The sequence below is a fragment of the Tribolium madens genome, unplaced genomic scaffold (genome assembly GCF_015345945.1).
Source record: "Tribolium madens isolate multiple individuals breed KSU strain unplaced genomic scaffold, Tmad_KSU_1.1 Scaffold_2;HRSCAF=44;Tcas5.2_LGX, whole genome shotgun sequence".
Classification (NCBI taxonomy): Eukaryota; Metazoa; Arthropoda; class Insecta; order Coleoptera; family Tenebrionidae; genus Tribolium; species Tribolium madens.
The window spans coordinates 6,396,911-6,423,881 of NW_025400995.1; the positions used below are offsets into that span (position 1 = coordinate 6,396,911).

The following is a 26,971-nucleotide window of genomic DNA, read 5'->3' on the forward strand; positions in this document are numbered from 1 at the left end:
GGCGATAATAGAAAGTCGTATTGTAAAAAAATATAGAAATTGAAATAAAAATGATAAATTAACCGAAAAAACTTTTTTTCATATAAAATAACAATGTAGGTAGAGTTACCACGTTATCAGATGATGTGTTTCGACCCCCTTGAGATTTGTTATATGTTACCTATAAGTAGAAGTTGAAAAACTTCAAGATGGATTTAAAACAATGCGTTGGTTCCGTCGGTGGAGTGCAAAAATATTTTTAATCATTATTGAAATTTCAGGTTTTGCTGTTGAACTGAAAATCGTTTCGTTTTGCGCCAAAGTCATGTACATTCAAAATCGGCGTCAATTTTTTATCCTTATTGAAATGCAGCTAATGTGTTATAGCTATTTTTGAGCTGAAGTTCGAAATTCTGTAAATACTCTTGAGATTGCGTCCGATCCTGTTAGGTTCCAACAATAGCTGTTATTGCATTGTAGTGGCCACTTATTTTCACCTCGGCTTGCGATTAAAGCTATTTTTCGATTTAATCCTTTTTGAGAACGTGTATCGCGTTGCTCTCACCGAGTGTCTTCATGGTGTTGTCCCCGGCATCTTCGTACCGGTACTTTCAACATTTCTTTTGATTATAGTGTGAGCGGATACTCGTAACTATACCATACAAGCCGACATTCATTTCCACGGCTTCAACAATTCTCGAACTATAATCACAAACCATATACTACCTATTTTTCACGACCATTATTCAAGTAATCTGCCCAACGAAAATCAAATTACCTGCACAACTCTCCTAAGGAGTTAATGTCTAATCGGAAATCTTAACATTCCAACAGAGAGATTCTAATTTATTTCCGCTTATTACCATGCAAATTGTAGCTATCTTGCCACAAATCTTAAAACTACACGATAATTAAAAAAAAAACAAAAAAAAACAATTTTTCACATTAAAAAAATATGTGAAACTTCCCGTAGATCAAATAGGCGACTTCCATTGAAATTTTATATTTCACCCTTGAGCTTGAGTAAATATGTATCAACATTGTTATTTTAAACAAAAATTCTTGTAAATACTGTCGTAAAAGACTAATAAAAGACGGATGTGAAGTAGAAAAGCTCAAAACTAGCGATTTTTGTACCACAGGCTTTATTTTTTATTACAACGATTTTTTGTTCAGAATTGTTTATACTTACCGTAGTTTGTTTTCCGCCGAAATTGCAGGTTTCACCCTGAAAGAGGGTAAATAGCAACGTTGATATTTTAGGATGAAAATTCTTGTAATCCTGTAGTAAAACCAAGACGAATAAAAGTCGGATGTGGAGAGAATGCTTGGAAAAGCTATATAATTACTGATGAATAATAAACCACTAGCATTAGAATCTTAAAATTATTAGTTATCGAACAAAAAGGTGCAATCAAATGAGCGTATATTTATCTCGCTGTTAATAATTTTAATGATAGATCCCGTTAGCTTTCCCATATTAATTAAATTGATGACGGATTACCCATAACTTTGAATAATTTATTTTCCTCTAATTATACAAGTTTGTTGTTTAATAAATTGGACGTTTAAGGAAAAAGTAAAAAACAAAATATTTGAAAAATCCTTTATTGATTGAATGCGCCTTGTTTACATAAATTGTAAAATAGTGTAAGCAATCAAGACCTACAACACAAACGTTATGACATTATGCGTAGTATAAATTATTATAAAAAATATAAAAATAGGCAAATGCGTGACAATCGTTTCTCTATTACTGTACTTACGTGACGGATAAATGTACTGAGCTTAAAATGAAATAAACTTAATATTAACTTAAGTTTAAATTCAATATGTTATAGATAAATGATACAAGCTATGAAACTGTAAAAAACTAAAAGTATTGAAAATATTACCTTATAAAAACGCAAATGCCCAAGATTGTCATAATCATAAATAACTTATGTTATTAAATAGGTGAAACATCCAATGATAAACTTTAAACTTTTCTAACCACTCTAAAAAAATTTAACCAAATCATTGAACGTCTCGCATATACAATTAAAGTGTTAGTAACGTAAACATAGTTACTAACAAAAATCTTTAATTATAAATGAATAAAAATAAATCTAACCATTATCGAAAAAAGAAATGGTTAGACCAACAACATCCATGTTTGAACCAAAAAATACGATACAACAAAACCACAAACACTGATGTTGCCTAAAATCAAGTAAACACATGCATACTAATTAACACTAACATGCAATAGTTTAAATCAAATAATATTACGTGTCATTGTCCACGTAAAGTGCTCGTTGATGTTAAATAATATGAGCAAACTTTATTATATTTTAATCATAAAATAACTCTATCAGCAGGCGCCAAGCGCCATCTTAAGGCACGTGACCGTATAAAAATGGAATATTCAAAAAATAGTCTCAGGTGCACCAAATCAGTACACCTACTTGGAGATGATTTCAGTCATCCACTCTGTATATAATACTATACTTCCACAAGAAAATGTTTCAGCCCTACTATAGAAATAATAATAATAATAATAAATAATTAGTAGTGGCAAAAAACACCTCAATTGCTAAGATTTTATCCAAAATGATATGATATTCGTGTATCATTTGCTAACTGCAAATAGGACTTTCCTCAGTTTTATTATAAAATATCAGTATGTACACAATAACAATATGCTACGTCGTTTTAATAACTTAATGAAAACGCTAAAAATAGCCCATCTTGTGCAACTGTATAAGTACCGAAGGCAGTGTTTCGAATCGTTTCAAGATTGTATAAGTACCTTAAATCGGTGGGGGTCCCTTGATGTAACGCAATTGTGGACTCAGTGACATTGCAAAATTATTCATGTTGTCACAACATTGTGGCTCTAATAGGCAGGCGACACACAAAAGGGTAATGATAACCACTTGGAAAGGAACCGAAGCCCGCATCACGCGTTTAAACCACGAACTTGTAGAAGGTTCGTCGCCAGGATCATCGTCGTCCGGATCTCTAGCTGTTTCATGCTCTCTCTGTTCATCACTAAATAGAAAAAACGCAATTAAGATTATGGAAATTTTTGATAAAGGACAATGAAAATAAAACAGTAATTTTTATTCAATGCATTGTCATCAAACAACAGGCGTTGCTCACATAATATCCTATCGAAATTCAGAAGACGATTGTGTTACTTACCGGATGCGTCAAGATTTCAATACATAGCATAACCTTTACGTTACATCATGTTATTTGACAGTTCCTAGTAATAATACATTTAACGTAAATGACCCACAGTCAAATGACTTCAGCGACTTCGGAATATTTTATGCGCTGCTGCTCGTTAATATTTAAAACGTACACCCCTTTATGGGGATATTTTTTGCATACCTGAAAGTGTATTCTGGAGTAATTTGCTATATGAATTGCCAAAAGTTGATAGTTTACCGCCAAGCACACGACAGTGTCCTTACTAAGGCTTTTGAATAAACGAAAGCCAGAAATGAACAAAACATCATTTTTATTAACATAGATCATTCCTGCAAGTAGATTGTGCATTTCATACGTAAACACACATTTAGCTGTTTTTAGAAGCCTTTCCATAGAAAAAATAACTGTAGTTAGAAACTCTAAAATTTGTACACAAAAAAAAGTGTGTTTTCTTTTGCAAAAAATTGATACAAGAGTTATTAGTTGAGGAAGACAGTCGTTTCATTAAAAAAATCCAAAATGACACAATTAGTTTCTGAAAATTCTAGTATTTTGAAAATTGTCATGTACCACGATTTGAGTGCAATAATTGAAGAAGAAACAAAATTTTGACAATTTTTAATTTTATAATGAATAGATAAAACCGCATTTCGTAGTTAAAAAGATTGGTGTTTATTTTAATTAATTTAGTGTATGGCAAATTGTGATAAAACAGATTTTGTGATTATGTTTTTAAAATTTAAAGTTGCTCCAACAATATCAGAGACACTAAGCGATAATTGAGCTAGGATACCTTGTATAATAGATTTGAAATTGGTTACAAAAATTTAAAATGACTGAAAAATGTCACCAAAAGGCTATTTTAAATAAAGTGCATTTTTATGACAATTTTTCTTTATTTTCTTGCATTAGAAATAAATATGTTTTCAGCTTCCTTTTATTTCATCCTACATTTTTTTTACATAAAATTCCTTTGATGACATTTACGCAATGTGAACATAAAAATGTGTAATTGCATTTCTGGTTTTAATTCCCTAAATTTTCTGAAGCTTATTTATTATAGCACTTAAATTTAAAAATCTTTACTTGTTAAATTAATTTTTTTTTTTGAAATGAAAGGTGCAATTTACTATAAAAAATATACTTTCAGACATCACACCGGTCTTCATTTGTTCCTAGTTAATAGTTGGACACCATACGAGCTTTGTTTATGTGTTAATATTAATTAAATCGGACGTATATGTTAGCTGGTGAATCGGTAAAGTAGCAATTAATCTTGGGAAGTGCTTTCGTATGATCAGCAGGCCTGCTGTGAAACGCAGTGATCTGCAGAGGGCCACTTGCCATTGAGCATCAAAGTATTAATTCGAGTTCATTTTTCAAAACTATACGATCCGATACCTAAACTAAACCATTGTTGTAAATTGAATTATTTTCATAGTTTAATGTTTAACTGGTAATGTATTAGAACTAAATATTAACAAAATATACAATTTTAAAGTGTCAGTTTTTTTTTTTGCTCAAAAAAAACATTAAATTATAAATTTCGAGTCAGAAGTAAGAGTAGAATTATTGTTTGGGAAACTTTAGAGATGAATAACGTGACAATGCCCTTCGCAGCTTTAATCTTCCCGCTAAGTGAACATGAATGATCGTCTATCGTAACTATTTCCATCAGACTAACGCAATGTCTTGGCAGCGTCTTGGTGCTTCACAACTAAATAGGCAGTAATGGCGGCCCACGACGCTGCTACTCGCACTGCATATGAATAGCCTACTTACAGTTCACTTCATCCACATCAAAAAGCAGCGAAACTTATTATGTCCGACCAACTCTTTTAAAATTGATAAGAGTGCAACCGTTTGCCCAATATCATTAAGTCTTCCTAATTGGCCAATTAAGAACAGCGTTACCAACCGAAAAAAAAAATCTACTAGACTTTTTACAAAAATACTGTAACGCTATTTAGTAGTCGGCTCACTGCTGGCAACACTGATTAGGTGAGAATGACAGTGATTAAGTAAAAAACTCTAAGTATAGTTCGAGGCGAGTGTCAGAAATATTTGCTGGTTGATGTCGACAAGTTTTAGTAAAAAGTGGTTATGCTTACCACGACCGAACAGGCAGAGAATAGGCAGCGGTGCAAGCAATCAGCGATCGACAACGTTTCTGCAAAGCTTTGAGTTCTTCCTCAGCGGCGTTCAATCTCTCTGCCATTTTCAGGCGAGCTTTGCAATCCGGAGCCAAGACGACTTCCAGTTGACGCACCAAGCGCCGGATCGCCGCCAGACGACGTTCACGCTCCCCAATCTCGTGTTCCGAACCCTCGTCCGAAATACCGCTGTCCGACAAAGAACCTCCTTCCGTGAACAGCTCCGGAATTTTACAACCCTAAAAATTATTCATTCGGAGTTATTTATTAGCCGTCCAACACTCCCAACACGAAACGCCTTCCTTACACCAATTAGTTTTTGCCAAAATTCAACCAATTTGCAACACTGCAAAAACACCGACAAACGGCGCGACGCCACGCGAAAAGTGAAATGCACAAAACGTGTACACAAATCAGGAGAACCTTTAAAAGAGTTTGACGTTTATGGAATTATAATATCGAATCTAGGTCCTGCATACAAGAAAACTAACCGAAAAATACCCAAAAAACTTATTAATATTAAATCTTATATACGAAAATATCATTTTACGAAATAATATTTTAATCTTTAATCTGCAGACAATTTAAGTTAAGTTGGAAGGTGCCGTTTTGTAGGTGCGGATAAAATCTGTCACATCGAAAAATATATCTTTCGAAACAGAATTACTATAATTGAGGTGAAAGAAAAATCAGAGAATTTGCGGAAATTTTTACAAATGGGTAAAACCACCTCTGTAAAACAATGTTTCTATTAATTTTGTTTAAGAATGACACAAATATTTGCCAATATTTTGCTGCGAGCCTTAAATGTTTTAATTCTGGTGAGATGAGAGTCGAAAATGTTCTGAGATATGTTCCAGTGTTCGATGCGGTTCTTTTAAGTGCAACAGAGTGGACTTAACATATTTTGGACAGTGCTATAGAACGAGTGTAAGTTCGGCACTTGAGCGCATTGCCGGTTCGGCACTTCCACAGAGGAATGAAGCGCTCGACGCTCGGCTCCGGTAATGAAAAGCACAGCGCCGCATACTAAGTAGATTTCAGGGGTGATGGGCAAAGGCAGGAGCATCTGCCGGCTGCCACCATGTCACTACGCGCGAAAATCATCACTAAAATACCAATGACTTTCGATCTTGCATTACAATCGGTTTTAACCAATTAAAGTGATTTTTTCCTCTAAATCAAGCCGAATACACAAGAATTATAAGCGCAAACACTTTAAAACCGAAAACAACCCAAGTAATAATGATTTTGGCCAAAGAAGGTAAAAATCTAGACAGAAAAATCACGTTCGCTTTTTCCGGTTTTACCGGAAGTGACTTTTAGGCGTTGCACGATGCGTGAAATATCACGCAGTGGATGATTTGTTGAATATAAATATAGAAAAATAAATGAAAAATTGATGGGGAGTAAAAGCGTCCGCGGTGTCCGGTAGTGACCCAGAGGATCGTTTCATAATTTAGGGGTAGTTTCTCGACGAAAATAAAAAGTCCGGAGTAAGGAGTATAAAGTTTTATTTACATGTATGCGGTTTGTTGCCGGTTCTGAAATATAAAGTTATACAATATGTATATGAGTAATTTGGTCGCAAGTTCCATGATGGCAGACAAGATTCTTTGCGACGCCGCGGATGAGTCTGACCAACGTAATGCTGCTGTTTCCGGATCGTTAATCGTGCTCCTGTTGATTTTCTAGTCACGTATCTTGAATGTTCCACGGAATCAGCGTAAAAATACAAATTTAATATCGGATCCGAGAGCTTAACTTCTTCCCGGAGGTCAAGCTTTACAACATGGCTACAGGATAGTCAGATTATTACCCACGATTTCCTTTGGCGACCTTGCGGAAAAGCCATGTTTACGCAAACGAAAATCGAACTCCAAATTTCTTTCAAGAAAACTAATCAAAACAGTATTGCACCGAAACACACCGGCTAGATCGCCAGATTTCACACCGCTTGAATTTTTTCGTGAGAGAGATTTTAGATCTAGAGTGTATCACAGCGACCTACATCCATTACGACAGGAAATAATAAACATTGCTCTAGTCTTTATATTGCGTTGCATAAAAACTGTGTAACTAGTACGAACATAAAAAATAAAAATCATTAACTATTTGAACCATCGATAAAAACAACTTCTCATTAAATAAAGAACGTGATTAACAGTGGGGCTTTTTAAATATCTTCTATTAAGTCATATAAAAAATTATAATAAATGATGGTCTCTCCAAATTTCACCGATAAACTTTTTTTTTAATAATTGTATAACAAATTAGATGCATTTTTTTTTCAGTATTGACAATACTTGAGTTAATAAAAAAAACGCTTTCTTAATTTTTATTATTGGTATGTCTTGGACATTTTAAATAACCTCTATATGATTGAAATCAAGCAATTCCTCGTCGTACAACGTATTTTGAACATAATAACAATTTATGGGCGATTGTTACCGCATGAAAATCGAATGTTGTGACATCCGAATACGTAATACGTAATCAATATTATCGTAGTACCAATATATTTTTTCATCAGGCGTTTCGTGTATTTGGGTATAAATGATATTTTACATTTCGAATATCAACTAAATTGAATATTGAGAAAGTGTGTCCTTACCTGTACAGCAGTGGTCTCGGAAAGCAATTTCGCGACATCTCGAACATAGCTCGCCGTCTGATCAGATAAAACACCACCCTGCAAAGCGGTATCGAGAAGATGCAATGTTTTCTCATCGCTACGTAAATCCACTTGTAACTGTTCGAGTCTATTGTCGAGCGTTTTCCACTGTTGAAGTAAGGGTCTGAGTTGAGCTAAACGTTCGTTAGTGCTATAAAAAGAAAAGAGGGAAAAAACTATCAGAAAGGAAACGTTATGAAAAATCGGTCTATATTGACAAATCAATCAGACGGAGACACATTCCGAATGATGAAATTGTCGGTATTTAGGGGTTGCTAGTTTCCAATGGTGTAGTGGTTGGTGATGTAGGTCAACATTTGTTCAAGAAATGAATTCCGTCCGTGAGGGGTGTATACAGCTCAGGGCAATAATCATTCAGCTCTCGGGAGATTATTTAGGCGGAGGTCACAACATATTCCCCACTTTAATGAATCATTTATTATATCGTCCCGGAACGTCGGACTTTATTCCATGTTATTATTGATAAATTTTCGCGACGAAATGGCGGAGCCGTCTCTTTGTGACAGGTATGTCCCGAAATAAATCACAGCAAAGTACGGTAAAAATGTCACATTGTAAAATAGATTTGATGATACTTGTAAAACAAACCACGTTATATGTGGGTGCAGCTGTCGTCATGTAGTCGCCCAGCGGGGGATAGGCAGAGGGGAAAATTTCCACACCGGAATACTAATAATTACAAAATACATGGTACTACTGGATACGCACCTACTATACACGGACGTTCATTCAACCGCTAATTCTCTACTTACTTTGTTAGTAAATTCTCCCACATGCGATACATTTCCGAAATATCTGTCTTCAAAGACGACCCATTGTACTGCTTATTTTCCACCACGAATCGATGAACGGCCACATTTAGCGCAAGAAGCTTCTTCTTATGTTCATAAATGTCTTCCAATTTTTTCTGAAAACAAAAACCGAGGAATCAATGGAAATGTCTTGAAAATTTCTTTTTCCGATCTTGTGTGCGGGCCTAGCTATAAATTTAAGTAATTTATATACATGTGGCCATCAATGTCGCTAGACGACGACATAGAATATATGACCGTCTTGCCAGTTGCAACTTGGACGAAAGAAACTGCTTCTGAAAGCTCTCGAGGGACACAAAATGGCCGAAGGTGGTGACCATCAAACATCATCTTCAATTATTCAAATCGGCACAAATTTGACTAAGTAAATTACAAAATGCGAAACAATCGTCACACCAAATCTCCACCAGCTTAACTATTTATTTTTATAGCCAGTTGACGTATACGTACTAAATGATTTTCTAGTAAAATGGTAAATATTTTATTGTCAGTTAATTTTATGAAATAATACTTTTAAGAATGTGATATTTAAAATATTTTTTTTTTTCAAATAGATTCGCTTAGTTGCAGACACTGTTATCCTAAACCAATAGTGAATCACCCCATATGTTAAATCGATGCGAAGTAGAACAGAGAGTTGAACAGATTTCCTATTTGATAAGAAAAATTTATTCGTATTTTTGGATTCTCATACTCAAAACAAAACTTTACAACAGGATCTATTATTCAAATTTTTAATAAAAATAAGCAAGAAAGTATTTTAATTTCGCTGCCTAGATTATGAATGGCGGTTTGATGCTAGTAAAAAAAGTACAAAAACGTACAATTGCTATAAAAACATTTTATAACAATTTTTAAAAACTTGACTTTGTACACTTTCCTTGTACGACCACAAAATAAAGTATCTCATAAATTGTTCATTTTACGTCTCCTACTAACGTCCTCCACAAAAAATACGTGATTGATTAATTTAGATACGAATGAAATAAATCTCGTATTATAACCACTTCAACGTTGTGCATTCCAATTATTTTGTTAGCTACAACGCGCAAATAGCTATTTGAGTCAGAATATGACTGTTTTTTCTAATTTAAAATCGTTTTACAACTTTTTCAATAAAAATATTACTGTCACAACAACGTACTACAATGTAGAACTTTTATTACCTGGCTGGAGAAATAAATAAGCAAAAATTGTATCTACTTAGAAAAAAAAATTAAGAATAAAGTTTAGATATATTATTAACTATTTGTTTTGAACAAAATCAAAACAGTAAAACTATACTTGCAATGTGTTGGTTGAGTGTTTCAAGGTTTTTTTTTTTTCATGTATTAAATTAAATTAAGTTTTTGCGTAAAACACTGTATTAAATGGCAATATAATATTAACATTTTTCATAAAAAAAATTCCAATGTTTTCTGGTGATTTTTTTCCAGTAGTAAATTAAAATTCCCACTTCCTGCATCCCCTCTACGTGTTCATTCTTAAAGTCGTATAAATTCTTTTTTGTAAAATCCTGTAATAGTCCCTTTTGAAAGTTTTAATTTCCATTATAAAAATTACAAAGCTTAACGCTAACAACAGTGCTGAACGCAATTTTCGTCTGAATATTGGTGTGAAAAAAGTCGCTTTCGTAATTAGACTTAAAAATAGGAGCAAAAGTAAAAAGGGCGTCGATTACCGTCGGTTTTGTACAGAACTGTACTGAATTCGAATCAATTGATTGGCTGTTGATTGTAAATTGAATTACACTGGAATGCGTGTCTGCAGCGAGTTTTACAAGCGGCATACCAATGTGGTCGTGTTATAGGGCCATGTATTTACCCAAGCCCTGCACCAAATTGCGGTTGTCGAATCTACAAATTTGACAAAGGCGTAGGTACGGTTCACGTACATCAACTTGCAAAAAACACAAGAAAATTATACGGCAAGAAAAATCAATACAAGCTTTGATCGGGGTGCAAAGATGAGATTAGATCAAGAGTCGTCCTTTAAGGTGGTCGGTACTCTTTGTGATAATTCAGAAGAGGCCGTTTTTATGGCGTCTGGAATTAAACGATACTTCAAACTAAAAACTGGTGGTGTGTGATATTTTCAGTTTGAAATGACGATAAAAGCGTACCCGTGTCGCGCTACTGCTACGGCTGAGTACGTGACGGGATTCCGAAACGACATAGAGCCTCCATCACGGCTCGCTTGCAGACACGTCCAAGTCTTAATCTTGCACCACCAGTACAGAGTACAAATGCTGCCCTTCTGTGCCGACTTCGTCTTCTCTACACGTATCAAGATCAATATCGATTGAAATTCGTTACCACTCGGGTATCCACTGTTCCAATTTCTTCACGCCGCACTTAGATCCCGAATCGAACTTCGTCATATCAACCTCATTAAATATTTATGGCCCATATCAAAAAGCATTGCAACTTTGACACTTATTTCTCTCAAATGGACCCCAATCACATTGCCAAAATTTACATTTCTGACCCCCACTCCACAAAACCATCTATTTTTCATTCTTATTAATCAATTTTTATTACATTTGTTCTTATCAATTTATTAACGTTAAAAAAAGTTAAATGCACTGATAGTCTTATTATAGTTTAAAAACTCGTCCGTCGGTTCTACACATCTACTAATTTCAATATACTTAGCGCCATCTTCAGGCTGAATCTCCACTTAAAATTACAGGAATCTGTTCTATCACTTGAACAATAAAACAAGTAACATTAAAATGTAGCAAAAAGGCAGTGAAGATCTGGTAGTTGTGTTTATTTTTCTTTGTTATTGAAGTTATAATAACACTTAAATTCAACCTTGATATAACAATGTAGTTTCTCAGCAAAATCAGTTAATATCTTATTATGTTATACTTAAATGAATATAAAAAAAACAATTAATATTATTTAGAAACCTTCCAGTAAAAAATTAAGCCGTTTAAAGTTTGTATTAATTAATAAACCGCAATAAAAAATTCCATGGCAATATCAAAAAAAACTCCTTTTCATGTTTGGTAAAGCCTATACAATCTTTACTAAAATTTACAGAAACTATACTTTAAAAAAAAATTAAAAAAACGTTGCTTTATTTATTAATAAATTACCTAGTGGTTGCAAAAAGAAATAGATTTGAGATAACCGTATTCAAGTAAAAAATATATGTAGTTTAAAAAAAATGGTGCAATAGTCTCTCTGTAACTCAAACTTCATTTCACTTTTCACATCGTAATTTCATAGTATTTTTTCCTTCTCTCAAAATATCTAGATTCGCAATTCGCAACCTTTTTAATTTAAAACTATGACACGCAAGTCAACAATTGTAATAAAATTTATTCGTAAAATGTTATTTAGGAATGTAAAACCGGAAGAACATTACATATTTTTCTATTTTTATTATGTAACGGTCCAACATCCGTTGTATGAAACGGCTATATTGACATGAAGGTAATTTTATGTAGCCGGTTAGGATAATCGCCAACATCACACATTACATTTCTAAATAAAGGAAACAGCGATCATCAACAAAATTACGAACTTACCTCGCAATAATCCACTTCTTTGGGAAGATCATCTACCGAGTCCAAGTTGAACATGCATTCAGAGTCGAAAGTTTCCATCTTCAGAAGTAAATTTTTCATAAACGAGATATCTTTTTGCAAATTTCGGAATTCTTGCATTTTCGCGACGTTGTTTCTTAAAGTGGTCCACTGGGTCAATAATTCTGTAAACAACATTCATAAACAGGGAGATTTAATTGTGTTTATGTGTTTAATACAGGAAAAACAAGAATATATATTTATCATATACCATATTAAACATGACCATGAGTACAGATTTAGTTAAATATAATGTGAAGTTAAACTGATGAGAACATATCAAAAGTCGAAGACCTACCTGAATGTCACAAGGATTTTATTATCACAGAGCACAACGCACTTTGATCTAAGTAATTGGTTTTACTAGAAATAATTAGGCACTGTAACCAAATCATTTACATCCTACCAGCGTCGACATTTCTATAAAAGTGAATGTTTATATAAAAGTCGTCTCTGTGGGTTCCAAATGGTAGGCGTTTAATTTAAATTATGCACAGTTTACTGTAAATTTTAAAAACTGTGCAGAAGCAAAATATATGTTTCTGGCTTTTCCTGTTTTTGAGTAATGTGTTTGCTGAGGAAGGAAGTATAGGGCAGCAGGAGAAAAAAGCAGAGTGTAAGCAAAAAAAAATATTTAATGCAAAAATCATGCTGTTAAATCAAGAATACAAAAGAAATTATATTCTTCATGCAAGAATATAACAATGTTCAGTTTACTGAATTAACCTGCCTAATTTGAAAAACATATAAACGAGAAATCCTAATAATTTTCTTAAAAGGAAAGAAAACAAGGATCCCCAAGAGTAGGAAAATCGACTAGAAAACCAGCTCCTACCTGCGACAATCCCTTTGTCAATTTTCGAGATGGCAAGTTCATCGGATTTCTTTTCCACGTTTGTTAACAAATCAAAATGACGATCGCACGTCGAAATCATTTCATCCTAAAATCTCAAATTAAGCCCACACTTAATCAAACAATAAAACACTTACTATTTCGTTAGCTACTAAGTATTCGTTAATACCCAACGACACCTGTCGCTTATAAATATTTTTAGTATAGTTTAGTTGGTCTCTTGAACTGTTCAGTAACTGTCGAAGCGACTCAGTGTCGCTATCGGACTCAGGAGCTGAGAAAGGCACTAACGTTCGTCGTCGGAAAGTCGGCGAAAAGTCGGGATTTGTCGACCAGTCAGATTGACTGTCCAAAAAATTCCTATAATCCTCACCAAACTCCAACAATTTTCGAGCTGCGTCCGAATCGTGCGTTTCACTATACGCTTCAGATGAATACTTTTCCTAGAAATAAACAATAACAAAAACAAAACGCAAAAAGACAAACTAACCTGGTAGCTGTCCCAAGCTGCTTGTTCAGACAAAGAACTGCTCTGTTCTTCGGTTGTGTTGCTTTTTCCTGGACTAGAATTCCTAAGATTAGAATTGAGGTAGTGTGTTTTCGAACCCAACTTGAAAGATGGTATCCTATAAAACAAAATGTATCCAAAACAAACGAGACTTTTACTCTCACCGTTTGCTAAGATCTTCTTCACTGTCAGCGCCACTAGTGGTCGAAGTTTCGTATTTCCCTTGATACAAATCAACGGCAGGTGGATCACTTGATGTGTGTCGTTCAATGAAATTAAACTTATTGCTAGATCCAGAGAATGAACCTGATTTTATGAGCAAATTTCGATTTTTGGGGCCGCCAATTGGACTGTATGGAGTGTGAAAATCGATTTTCCCGCACTAGAATTAAAAAATAATTTACTCTTTCAGTACCGGTTATTCCGGTTTTTACCTTCTTCTTGAACTTGAGCCTTCGACGCCTATTTGGAGATGTCTTCTCTTGTAAATTACAGGTTTCTTCAACTGTTGATGATGTTGAATTGTTTCCGTTAACCCCAATACTGTTGGCACTAACTGCATTCACTCTTTCCAAATTTTTCGACGTTAAGGCAAGTTTATGTAGCGCAGATTCGGATATAGAAAAGTTCGTTATATCGTTTTGAATTCTAGAAAATAACAATTGGTTTTTGTCATTTTTACTTTATAAAAGCTTACATTTTCGTTGACGATGACTGGTCGAGTTGAGATATACAAGAAACGCTCCAAGGACGATTGGCATTGTATTTTCTTTGTCGGAAATTAATTTTCGGTGTTGATTCAGAATGGTTCAATTCGGTAAACGATGTATTTTGTGAATTATACCGACATGTAATAGTGCTTTCATCAAAATCTTCCGATATTTGAGACTCTCGCTCATCGTCTTCTCCACTTGCATCACAACTGTCATCCGGCTTCTCCATACTCAACCATTTTTTAACTCTCGACATTTTATTTATTGAATTGATTCGGTCCAATTTTCGGCACTTGTCAGGACTTACTAATTCTTCAGCCTTTTGGACAAGCTTTCTGATTGTTTCTTCCGGCACTGGCTTTGATTTAACTTCTGTTTCGTCAACATTCTTCGTATAAGTCCATTCTTCTTCAGATGTTTCCTCCAGAGTGCTCTGTACTTCGTTCTTTGACATTACTGATTGCTGTTCCATTTTTTCCAAATCTGAGTCCGTGTCTTCGTGCTTAAAATAGTACGTTCCTAAATTCGGAGCTTTACGGTTCGATCTATAAATCAAAAATTATAATTGACGAAAATATGACCAATCATTGACTTGCCTTGTGAAATGTGATGTATCTTCACCAAACCTAAAACATTTACCATCTACTGTATCTTCGCTTGTTTGGGTAAACAATGTTGCGGCGTTCTTGTTCATTACGTCTTGAAATATTAAGGAAGAGTTCGATATTTCCTGATTATAACCACATTCATTCTAAAAAAAAAAAACACAAATAAGTACTTTAAAAAAACTTTATTCTATTTCGATAAAACAAACATCTGATGATTTTCCTTTCAAGTGAGAAAGTTATTTTCTACACCTAATAAATTCGAACTATAGATACGACGTAATTCAGGTAATAAGAACTGCAATTACAATAAATAATTATTTCAGAAATAGAACACAAAAGTAGGTAAACATAATTTAAAAGTCTCGTTTCTCGAGAGGAATGTGTCTACCCTTTCTTAATTTAAACTCATGTTAATTTCCCATTTCACTCAAATACTTACACACTCTTAAATTTCAAACCACGACAAGTATCATTAATATGAAATTTCAGTCTATGTAACAGTAAATAATGAAGTAATTACCAGGGTTGTCGGATTAGTCAATTAATAGTTTTAATTAACCAATTAAAATATCTTAGAAATTAATATAACTTACTAAACAACACTGATCACTTAACTCGTCAATTAGAAATTATAAATTAATTTTCATACATCGATTTTAGACAACAATTAAAGTTTCAAAATTAAATTAAACATAAATGTGTATTAATGACTGTCTGAATGTTGATTAAGGCCGTTGAAAATTATTAAATTAACATTATTAACATTAAAACCAGAAGCTAAAAAAATAAATAAAAACGGATTACTTTTAATAACATCAAACAAGTCTGTTTTGTTGGTGGCATAATGAATTCGCATGTATTAACACTTGATATCAATAAAAGTTGACATTTTTATTAATGAAAAAAGTTGATTTACCAATTTATTATTTTCTATTAATTAATTACCTCATTCAATAAACTTAAAATTCAAATAAGATATTCCGGTTTTATTATTTGAAAATAAACGCATATGATTAGTTTTCAATTTTTTCCCCGTTAATAGATGTGTATCCTTGTAATTTATTCAACAATTTTTACGACAAAATTTGAACAAAAGAAACGCATTATTGCAGCATCAATACCAAGAATGAAAAACACCATTATGAATGTTGTAACATTAATGAACATAATAAAATGAAAAAACCCAACTTTGCGGTGTTAATTAATTACCTCAGATGATGTCCTGCTTTCAATGCCAGAATGATCCCTGCTGCTCAATCGTGGATATTTATTTACTGGTTCCTCATAACAGTCACTGTCAGTTTCATCAGATGAGGTCGATGTATTCTGAAAAAGGAAAAATATTCCGTAGAAAAATTTTCTGATTGATTAGCATCAATTTCAAGAAGGATGGTGAGTAGATTTATTTGCAAAAACTAATGAAGCAACTTTCCATATAGGCATGTTTGCAATTAGTAAGACTTGTTCCAAAATTGGAACAGGAACATTATGTCTATGAACTTTTGAACTAGCACGCATTACTACAATAAGCTTTCCGTTACATTTCAGTTTTATGAAAAATTTCAGAACACCGAATACGCGTGTCTTCCAAATGAATAATGCAAGTAGTGTTTCTTAAAATCAGTTTTGTATTACCTGTCTTGTTGTCACTCGCAGAAACTTAAGCCCACCAAAAAATTGAAAGATGAACAAGTCATTCACCCTACACAATCGATAAAGTTGTAACTTATAAGTTAATAGAAGTAAAACTTCCTGAACCAACGACCCGTATTTTCTAAATGAACTTAAATTAATCACGTAAGAAAGAAATAATCAATAAAACCTTCTTCAAATGAAATTTATAATTTTCAAAGTGCATAAAGCTACGAGTACATATTCAACAGATGTCATCTGGCTTAATTGTTTGATGACTCACTTTATCATAATTTTTAGTGTCTATTAAAAGAGTTTTAATATTTTAAATGAACACATTATTAATATATCTATGAATTATAAATAAGTCGCAGACACACCGGAAAGTAAACAAAAAATTGTATTTTCCAGCGCATGATGAACTGTGCCACTAAAAGAAAATATCTGTTTACATTGGGCTATTTTAAAAAGTCTAATGAATTTAATGATACGTAGCTTGGCTCACTGAAGAAAACAAATATTGCGAAGGAAACAAAATAAAATTTTACATGAATGTGCGGTGCAGATTTATGCGAAATTCTCATAACTGAAGAGGCAAACAAACACGCAACTACCGTCTAGGCAAACTGTAGTTTTCACGGTCAAATTAATTATTGAAAAAGCAACATAAAATTACTGTAATTCTAAATCTAATCAGTTTATTTTAACAAAAATGTGTTTATTATAAATTGTTTAAATACTGATAATTCTGGGAAAATTAAACCTACGATTATTGGTTTTAAAAAGCAAAAGCAACGAGCGTTGTTTCTTTACTTTAATTTCAAAACATACATAGAAGATAAGATAGAAAATGGTTAAAAATGCGGCTGGTCGTTATTCTTTTTGCCATTCCTCTTTGTTATCTATAAATTTATCTTGAAAATAAATGAGAATCTAACTTAATTGCACACTGGTAAAAATTTGCAAAAATTGCCTTTCTCTCTGCTGACTATTATTTATGTTATTTTCAGTACATTTCATAGTAATTATAAATTAAAAGAATCAATTCTTTAGTAAAGCTAGAATCATCCATATAAAACTCAAACCCTGAGGCATCATATGCCCACAAATTTCTACTGCATTGTTCAACTATGCGGACACATGTTGAAGAATAACAATAGAACGGAAGATGTAATAAAATTAAATTATCATTATTATTTAACAATTCGAACATGTTACACTCACTCCTGTTTATTTTTTTCCATCATATTCTTATTTTGCACGCAAAATGCATGATGAGATTTTTTCAAATAAAAAAAGATAGCAAAATTACAGCTTTATTTTCAGAGCTTCCGTGAAAATAAATTATAGTAGGAGCGAACTGACCTGCCCGCAATTTATTCGGGACTAATTAGTAATTATTGTTGAGATCAGATCGAATCACAAATAATCCAATTAGATATTTGCAGATGTAATTAAGTACCGAGAGCGCAATTTGATTACACCTATATTATTTGTACTTTCTGCAATCATGGTACAAACACGCTTTTACTTAATTTCCATTGTTGTTAAAAACAATGAATTTTATTTCTGCCAAACCACAAATCGTTTTATGACTTATAAATTATATTACGTAATGAAGAATGTGTACTTTATTCTGCATGCGTAAAATTGACGATTTTTCTTCCGTGTTTACATTATTTATAATTTGATTTACTACTAAAAAATTTATGAAAATGTGGTTTTAGATGACATAAATTTAGTAAACGTGAGTGCTCCTACTACTATTAAAAAAGAAATATTACTTATTAATTGCAATTTCCAACGGATTAGAAAAAATTATAAACAGCAGTCGTTATAAATATTGTTTATTTATTTAAATCTTGTTTTATCACGCGAAAATTTATGTAAATAATGTTGGTTGAAAACACCTCATGTCATTATCTAAATTATTGGTTGCAATTTACAAGGTGATTTTGAAGTTGAAAGCGGAAATCCAGTGTTGGTGGCTTGTTATCTTCGTGTTTCTGGGGATAGAGATACTTACCCTGCAATTTTCTTTTTTAGATAAAGTTTCCAAGTAGCACTGCCATTCTAAAGATCGCAAGAAGAGAAGATGCCAACGCCTTTCGAGGCCATTCGCAATTCGCCGGACGTTGACAGTGTTGCAACTCGCATCGGGTCTCTTGCACAACTTTACCACTGAACTCACAATTTTACCGTGATTTTCAATATCCCGGTGCAGCACCTATAACAAAAAGAATAAAATTAACTTTCAATAACAACAAGGTCATGACTAACATGAATCCGATCAAGAAATTAACCATTAAATACAAGCTTTTGCCGGATTTATTAAAATCGTGACGATCACCGACGAGATAATCCTCTGTTGTGAGTAACGTCCAACGTATTACTTTCTTCTACTTATTTGTAAATTATAACATTGCAACCGATGGTTGTGATTTAAATAATATATTAGAAACGTTCTTCTTTCGCATGAATGTCTATTTTAATGTAAGTTAACTACCATCTTAGGCTTAAACTACCGTGAGTTTCTCTGGATCAATTAGGAAGCTGTTCTCTCCTAAGAGATTTAATTTTGCACTTTTCCACTGCCTACGAGAATATAGGCCAACAATTACATGGTTCGTTAATTTTTTACATAAACTAAAACATTTTCATATCCACCAGGCAACAAAATTAACGTTTTGAGAAAATAACAGAAATATTTGCATTTTCTCGCTATACAGGGTGAATCAAACTAAACACTAACATGAAATGCAAACATTCCTAACCATCCTAAGCGACTTGATTCACCCTGTAGGTACACCGTAAAAAATTTATGGAACTCCAAACACAAACCACGCCATTCTTACCAACTATGCATTAAACTAACATCAAAAAGTAATAAAACTTTATTGCCCTTTTACATTATTTGTTCTATAGTACTAGTAAAAATAGCAGATGACGTTATTGTAACAGAGGATGTAGCCCTGATCATTGACCATGATATTTTAATACTCATCATGCATAATAAAAGCTTAACTATTTAAAAAAACTATTATAGTTCGTGGAAAAATATTGAAAGAACTAGAAATTAGCATAGGTGTGCCGCAGGGACCAGTTTCAGGACCACAGTTGTGTAATGATTTTATGCATGCAATAGGTATTCCCGTATTTAATATTTTATAGGTTTTTTTTTTTTTGAAAAATACACACTTTTAAATAATCGAAGCTTGAAACCGTGCCCTATAATTATGGACGTTTCAATCGATCACCCCAAATGCGTGCCCCTTTTATTGTTATGGAATAAAAAACATATCGAACGAGGTTAACGACCTTTAATTTCTGTACAAAAATACTAGTCCACCCTCTAAAAACATCAACCAAACTATTCTAGAAACTAGATATGTTTTATCACAATAAAAATATGTAGACAGACCAGGCACAATTTTATCTCTTTAGGTATTTATTTATATATTTTATCAATATTATCAGTAGTATTATAATAACTACCACGTTTTATTAAAAATTTGCTTTCCAAGCTGAGATAAAATGATCAATAGTGATAACCAAACTGTAACACCCAGACGAAAAACAAAAAAAATCATACGATACTATCATTTATCAAGCAACAAATCTCGTCACGGCTAAAAAAAAAAGATATTCTGATAGTCCAAAAAACAAAAAGTCTTGTAACCTGTGGTTAAAACCGATTGTTCCAGACAAGTGACTTTAATCAAGTGGGAGTCATTTATGCACTCGCTAATAAATCCTTTGTCTTAAAGATAATTTTTGAGCCATCCTTATTTGTAAGCGGTTCTTAGAACAACCATCAATAAGTGATGTTGCGCTTTGCTTTGTTAGGTAAATACGTGTTTACATCTTTCAACATTGGGCGTTTTAGGTGTGTTTGAGTTAAATTTCCATACTTCACAGACACACCCCAAAATGAAATTTGCCAAATTTAATTAACTCTGTACAAGTAGATTTTATTTTCCTTAATTTGAACATTGGAGGAAACAGTTAAAAACATCGTTAGTTCATACGCCATTAAAATGTAATCATAGTATAATTTATTTATTAGACTAATGAAATAAAAAAATTAAATTAACATTAATTAGAAAATTAGCCAAAATCAAGAAAGTTTTTAATTGGTGACTAAACTGTCACGATCCATGTCTATATTTTTTGTGTGTTAAACAGGAAATATTAAATAGAATGCGTTTTTATTTCGAATTATTTACGCATCAGAAAATGACGGATGGGTAAAGTTTTACTGTAAATCGCTTTATAATTTAGGCTAATTCATAACGCCAGTGAACGTCAGTTGCTAAATTATTGGGTTAAAAGATCTAGTCATTAGAACCCATGATGATAATAAAACTCCCGCTATTCGAACGATAAAGTAATTAAGCAAAGAAAACGCTCATGGTATAATAGACTTAACATCTACATTCTCATCCGGAATTGGGTGAACATATATATAACTGCTACGATAAATAGACACTAATTTACAAATTACCAAAAATAAATTTCGATGGTAACAAAAAAGCCAAACCCGAATGCACATAAAATTCTGACAAATCGTCGTGGATTCTGCAATATCTGCTATGTCCAATAATAATTTGTCAAAAAGTAAAAAACAGCAAAAGTCGTGTGTTATTAATAATTTGATTTTTTTACAATTTGAGCCTTTTCAGATCAAATTAGATATTACCATCCCGTAGGTACAGCCAAAATAGTCTTTTAAAAGGTGTAAAAAAGTACAATCGATGTTAAAAAAGCTACATAGGAGATATTGCAGAACCAACGACGAAAAGTTACATTTTATTTCACGGTACATTATCTATTCAATGTGGGACGTAAGTGTGTCAAGAACTGTGTAATATTAAAGTTTCATATAACCACCAACGATGAATAGGAATCAAAAAAGAGGAAGTCAAATCGATTATTATATCGAATTGCAATGCCTAAAATGAAAAATCCGTAACTAAACAGGAAGTAGAGCAAACTCACACGAATTATTACTAATTTAATTAAATTGATATTATCATAAGTATGTCAAATGTATTTTAATTTTTCGTTAAATGAACCCCTTAATAACAATCTAGGTTATAGTACAATCAATACAATTTAACGCAAAAATCGTAGCTTTCAAGAACTTTTAATAAAATTTAGAAATCTCATTAAAAAAGTTTACTGTGCACTATTTACCAAATGGTCAAACTTTTATACACCTGAAATTTGCGTATTTAAATACAATACAAACAGAAATTTCTAAATTTCATTTTCAACACAAATAAGCTTAGTACTTGGGCTTGCGTGATGCAATATTTACCTTTAATTAAAAGAATCAGTACTCAAAATTTGAAGAAGACTGTTGCACCTGCTTCCCCGTAGGCTTGTTGCAACATTTTTATTCGAGAGACAAGATGTGTCATATTCTTGGTATTTTTCTAGATTAATTCAAGGCGGCTTAATTGTCAGAATTACACGCTGTCAAATTCAAATTAAGTGTCCGAAAGAGATTGAGATATTCTTTTATGTGTCTAGTAACGAAATACAATCTATCAAAACCACTCCCGTCCCTGACCTAACTATCCATATAACAAATTTATGATCACTAGGAGAAATGTCATTCACGCATTACCATAATTCATGATTATGTTAATCGGATACCTTGTATAAATTAATGTTTCAAACCACTTTTACTGAAACATCCGATTCCTCGTACGTTACTGTTTTGAATTACCATATTTTAATCTTCAATACCGACAATACGTGATCATGACTTATTTAATTTTTTTAGGTCAAAAACTTATCAAAAAATCTGATCAATTAACTTCCACAAAGAACATATTTCTGTGAACTCTTGAAAGAACAAAGAGACCGCAATCTATAACATCTCGGCGTGCAAATACATCTGTAATAAGTTTGTGGGAGGTTTGATCTGGTTGCACGCGGAGACAATTATCTTAATTCAGTAAAAGATTTGTGGAGATTTGGTGCAATTTATTTCTACAATTCTGTTGTAAAACAATACTTTAGGAATGCAGCAATTATCAGTCAGCTATTTCTGGCTTTTCTAATTAAGCTTTAACGTTTGAAGACTTGACGAATGATTAACTAATTCAGTAACAGTGAATTTAGAATAAACTCTTGCCACAATTATCACATTCGTTGATACAAAGCATAGTGTGAATTTTAATGCCTGCCAGATGATATATTTATCCGATTTCAGGCCACCAAAACTGCGCTTCTTTTAAAATGGAACTAGAGCATAACCAAAATTTAATCACATACGTGAGACCTTAACCGAATTTCTTTAAGGCTGGTAAATACACCGTTTCGATAATTGCAGAAAAAAATATTCAAGACATGACCGGAAAAACATTAAGGTGGCCTTTATTAATTTTTATCAGTGTTCATCACATACCATAAGACGGTTATGTTTTTCATTATAGACTTCTAAAAATTCATGACCTAAAACGATGAGTTGAGATTTGTTGGGTCTAGAACAAGCTTGGAACCAAATGTTCAAACTTTTAGCATCTCGAAACCGGTTATTAAACTTTGATTGATTTTTCAAAATCATTAATTATGATTTAACAAACACTCATTTAACATATGTTTTTTGCTGCTACACCTTTTCTAGATGCATCCGACCAGATGCCAAAAACTTTAAGATAAATATTTAAGGGTTTTACACTACAAGTTTTTGTTTATGTTCGCACACGAAATTTTCCTTGATCTCATTTAAATCTTGTCACGCTAGATATTATAAAAACTTTTCAGTACAACATACAAAAAGCTTTTATAACGAGAGTAACAGTTCGAACTATGTTGTGATACCACAGAGTTTGAGAGCAGTTGTTGTGAAAAATTCGATCCAAGAATCGATTTAAATATAAAGAGATTGGTCATTGATGATTTACTAGTATTTCCTTTTGGTAAAAATAGGAGAGAATGCGTGTCAAAAAAACCTATCATGAGAAAAATCGTACATGTCAGCTTTTGTTTCAGATAATTGATACACCCCCGTTGGCATATTTTCTATACAGAGMTCAATATTCCCCCTGATCAGATAATAAAAACAAAGGAATTACGAATAAATGTCATTAACAAAAAGTTACGCCATCGACAATGTAACACCGCTTGATTTAAAATTACACATGTCTACAATTTAATCAATATATTACTTACAAACTTGATTCGCTAATGTTTTTACCGAAGTAAAATTATATACAGATGAAGGTTCTACAACTCACCACAAACGGTTTAAATTTCAACGCCTGAAAATGTTGTTATCTTCAATGACTGTGCATCAATCTTCGCATGATCTTGACAAACAAAATTTGTTATTTGCAACCCCGAAAAGAAAAGCAATATAAGGTGGTTAAATTTGACACAAAAACATATTCCTTTACTTTCATTTAATGATAGTGTCTAAATATGTATTATATTTAGTTAGTGCTTATAAGCCGGAAATCGGGAAAGAATTCTCAAAGAAAAGAAAGTTAAACTGCTTTCAGAAATGACATCAACTATAATAAATTAATTTGGATAACACATTATTATTGTTTATCAATTTCTCAATTAATAAAGCAAAAACGATAAAACCACTTTCCGATAAAAAGCTAACTCACCAATATTTGTATTCAAACACAATGAAACGTCTGCAATATTGTTGCTTAAAAAATTACACTTATACTCCCAATTTAAATTACATAAAAAATAAAAATTAATTAGCGTCAACTAATTTTTCAACCAAATATTTAAATTAAAAATAATAATTTATTAGTCCAAAGCACAACTAACAAAAAAATTAAATAAACTTCCCGTCAAAGTTACCACATCTAATTAACACCTCAAGAACTGTCACTTGCACCTACGTTAGAAAGTTTTCACTAAACATTAGATGGCGGCTTACCACAAGAGTTTCAGTTTCAATCTTTTCATTGATTTTTCTCCGCAGTTTGTCATAGTTTAAATTTAATTAAAGCTTAGAAAATCTTTCTACAAAAATAAGGAAAACCTACAGAAAACGTTAATTATCAGTCAGGGTCGAGACAAAATCAATGCTATACTGTGGAACAAAAATATTTCATGACTAAACATCTCATTTTCCTGAAGTAGGAAAACCGAAAATAAAGTTCTTTGTTCAAAAATTCAAACTACTGCCAAATTACTACATTCAAATAGTGTAAACTTAACATTAAACTGTCTGTTTATTATCCACTAAATTGACTTTATTACATTTTTAAAGAACTATAAATAATTTTCATTTGAGAATTACAAACGGAAAACATCTATCATTAATTTTACAGATACTTCGTAAATTCTCAAAATGAACGCTGATTTGACGGTAGAATTATTATTAATTTTGGTGTGATGACTTGATGAAGCAACTTTTCGGTCGCCTGATTTCGTAAAATAAAAAAGTACATCGCCGAATATCATTAAAGAGAAAAGTAAAGCAGACTTGCTTCTTGCTGTAATCCCGCTAAACACTGAACTTAATTGGTACGAAAGTGGATCTGTACATGCTGTGAGTTTCTCAATTCTACCTTCATAATAGCGGTGATAATTAAGGAAGTATAAAATGGCTTCGTATGAAAATAAAATAAGACACACTTAATAAAACAAAATAGAACGAAATAAGAAAGAAACAAAAAATTTTGTCGATAGATAGACTAAAAAGTACAAACATTTATAAATAGAAATGATATAAGAAATGTAAGGCAGTTTTCGTGATGTAAAAAAAATTACCTCAAGGGCAACGATAATTACCTACTTAATCTGTATAGAAGCGGACTATTTCGATAGTTACACATAAAGAATTGAAACAGCCCTGTAGGCAATTTATGTGTGTTAGGATAACGGGGTGTTTTTATTTAATAATTACAGGTTTGTGTTTGTAGTTCGCTCATAGTAATTGTCTTTGTTCAACTAATTTAAACTGGTAAACAGGTATCCTGTTGCCTAGCTTCAAATTAAAACCAAAAAATATGAATTCCGAATTTATTTTAAGTCAACCTAAATAGTTTGCATCTAGCAACTGGAACTAGGCTAACGAAAATAGAATTGACTGAATGCACCGATCCAAATTTTATGACGCCAAAATGACCTCAGACGCGAAGAGATAAAATGACCCAACATGTCCGAAAGCTGTGCTCTGGCATTGCGATCGGTGGCATCGAATTCCTTAAATGTTTGGCGATTTTGTCAAAATTAATGGCCTTCATTAATTTATGGAAGGTTGTTAGCATCGTCATGCAATTAACAGATTTTTCGTCACTGAGTTAAAAATAATCGTCAGAGTTGGGATGTGGTAATACTCAATTTTTATCGGCTCTACAATATGCATAAGCAATTTACTTGGTTGCTTATGCCGCCTACTTAAGATGGGCTTCGTAGGCGACTTAAGTGAATTTATTCTTCGTCTTGTTAAATTACAAAAATGATGAGAAACGGGCTGATGCCCTCTAAATCGTGCTAGCATTATCATATCTTACCAGATTTAGACATTTACAAATTTAACCCATATAGAGAAACTCATGTTTAATTCAAATCCTCTAAATTGGTGAAATCAAGCATACGTCTTTTCCTTATCAGAAATAACTTACCTCTTGACGAGGTAAATAATACTCCTACTCACCAAAAAATCCTGTCTATGATTTTCAAGAAAATAATAATAATAATAAAAAAATTGAATTGAAAGTAAAACATTGCCAATGTGTTAAAATCAACAAACCCGATAAAAGATGTTTCACTACATATAATTATGTATAACTGCAGACCTGTTTTGAATTTATTATGTGAAGTGAGCGTATACGCGCCTGCTTGATTGATACATGTATTTTATATGTAGCGAGAATAATAATCGAGGTGGCTAATTACAATAAACGTTTTTGATCCCGTTTACTCTTCAGTTCATCAATAGGTCAATAAGAACTGCCAATACAGTTCTCGGGAAAAAACCGTTCTGCACTATACACACAAGTTATTCATTTTGCATCAAAAAATTTGAAATGAAAATCATAGACCATAGCAGGCTTAACTCTCTGGTGACAATGCACGTCTTGACTTACCTGAAAAAGAAATAACCAAAATTAGATTTTGAAAGAATTTGCACAAAAAACGTTTTGTAATGATTCTTTACATCAAATTTAGGCATAACATTGTAATTTATTTTTGTTTGGAATCAGATGCATGTGAAGTAGGGTGTGACTTGTAACTTTTT

At 32.6% G+C, this 26,971-nt stretch overlaps 1 protein-coding gene across 4 annotated transcripts in view; it reads right to left on the bottom strand.

Moving 5' to 3' along the window:
* Positions 1-1,571: 1,571 nt before the first annotated feature.
* Positions 1,572-26,971, bottom strand: part of LOC123006666 — a 44,876-nt gene continuing 19,476 nt past the window's right edge. For all 4 annotated transcript variants that reach the window (XM_044401324.1, XM_044401325.1, XM_044401322.1 and 1 more), the window contains 14 exons: positions 18,773-18,973; positions 16,324-16,440; positions 15,103-15,257; positions 14,491-15,051; positions 14,228-14,441; positions 13,958-14,175; positions 13,776-13,911; positions 13,423-13,728; positions 13,268-13,373; positions 12,376-12,557; positions 8,778-8,932; positions 7,945-8,155; positions 5,289-5,569; positions 1,572-3,012 (listed from right to left, as the gene is read on the bottom strand). In XM_044401324.1, coding sequence (XP_044257259.1) covers positions 2,772-3,012; positions 5,289-5,569; positions 7,945-8,155; positions 8,778-8,932; positions 12,376-12,557; positions 13,268-13,373; positions 13,423-13,728; positions 13,776-13,911; positions 13,958-14,175; positions 14,228-14,441; positions 14,491-15,051; positions 15,103-15,257; positions 16,324-16,440; positions 18,773-18,973 — 3,084 coding nt within the window. In that variant the 3' untranslated portion in view covers positions 1,572-2,771. The remainder of the gene's footprint in view (positions 3,013-5,288; positions 5,570-7,944; positions 8,156-8,777; positions 8,933-12,375; positions 12,558-13,267; positions 13,374-13,422; positions 13,729-13,775; positions 13,912-13,957; positions 14,176-14,227; positions 14,442-14,490; positions 15,052-15,102; positions 15,258-16,323; positions 16,441-18,772; positions 18,974-26,971) is intronic.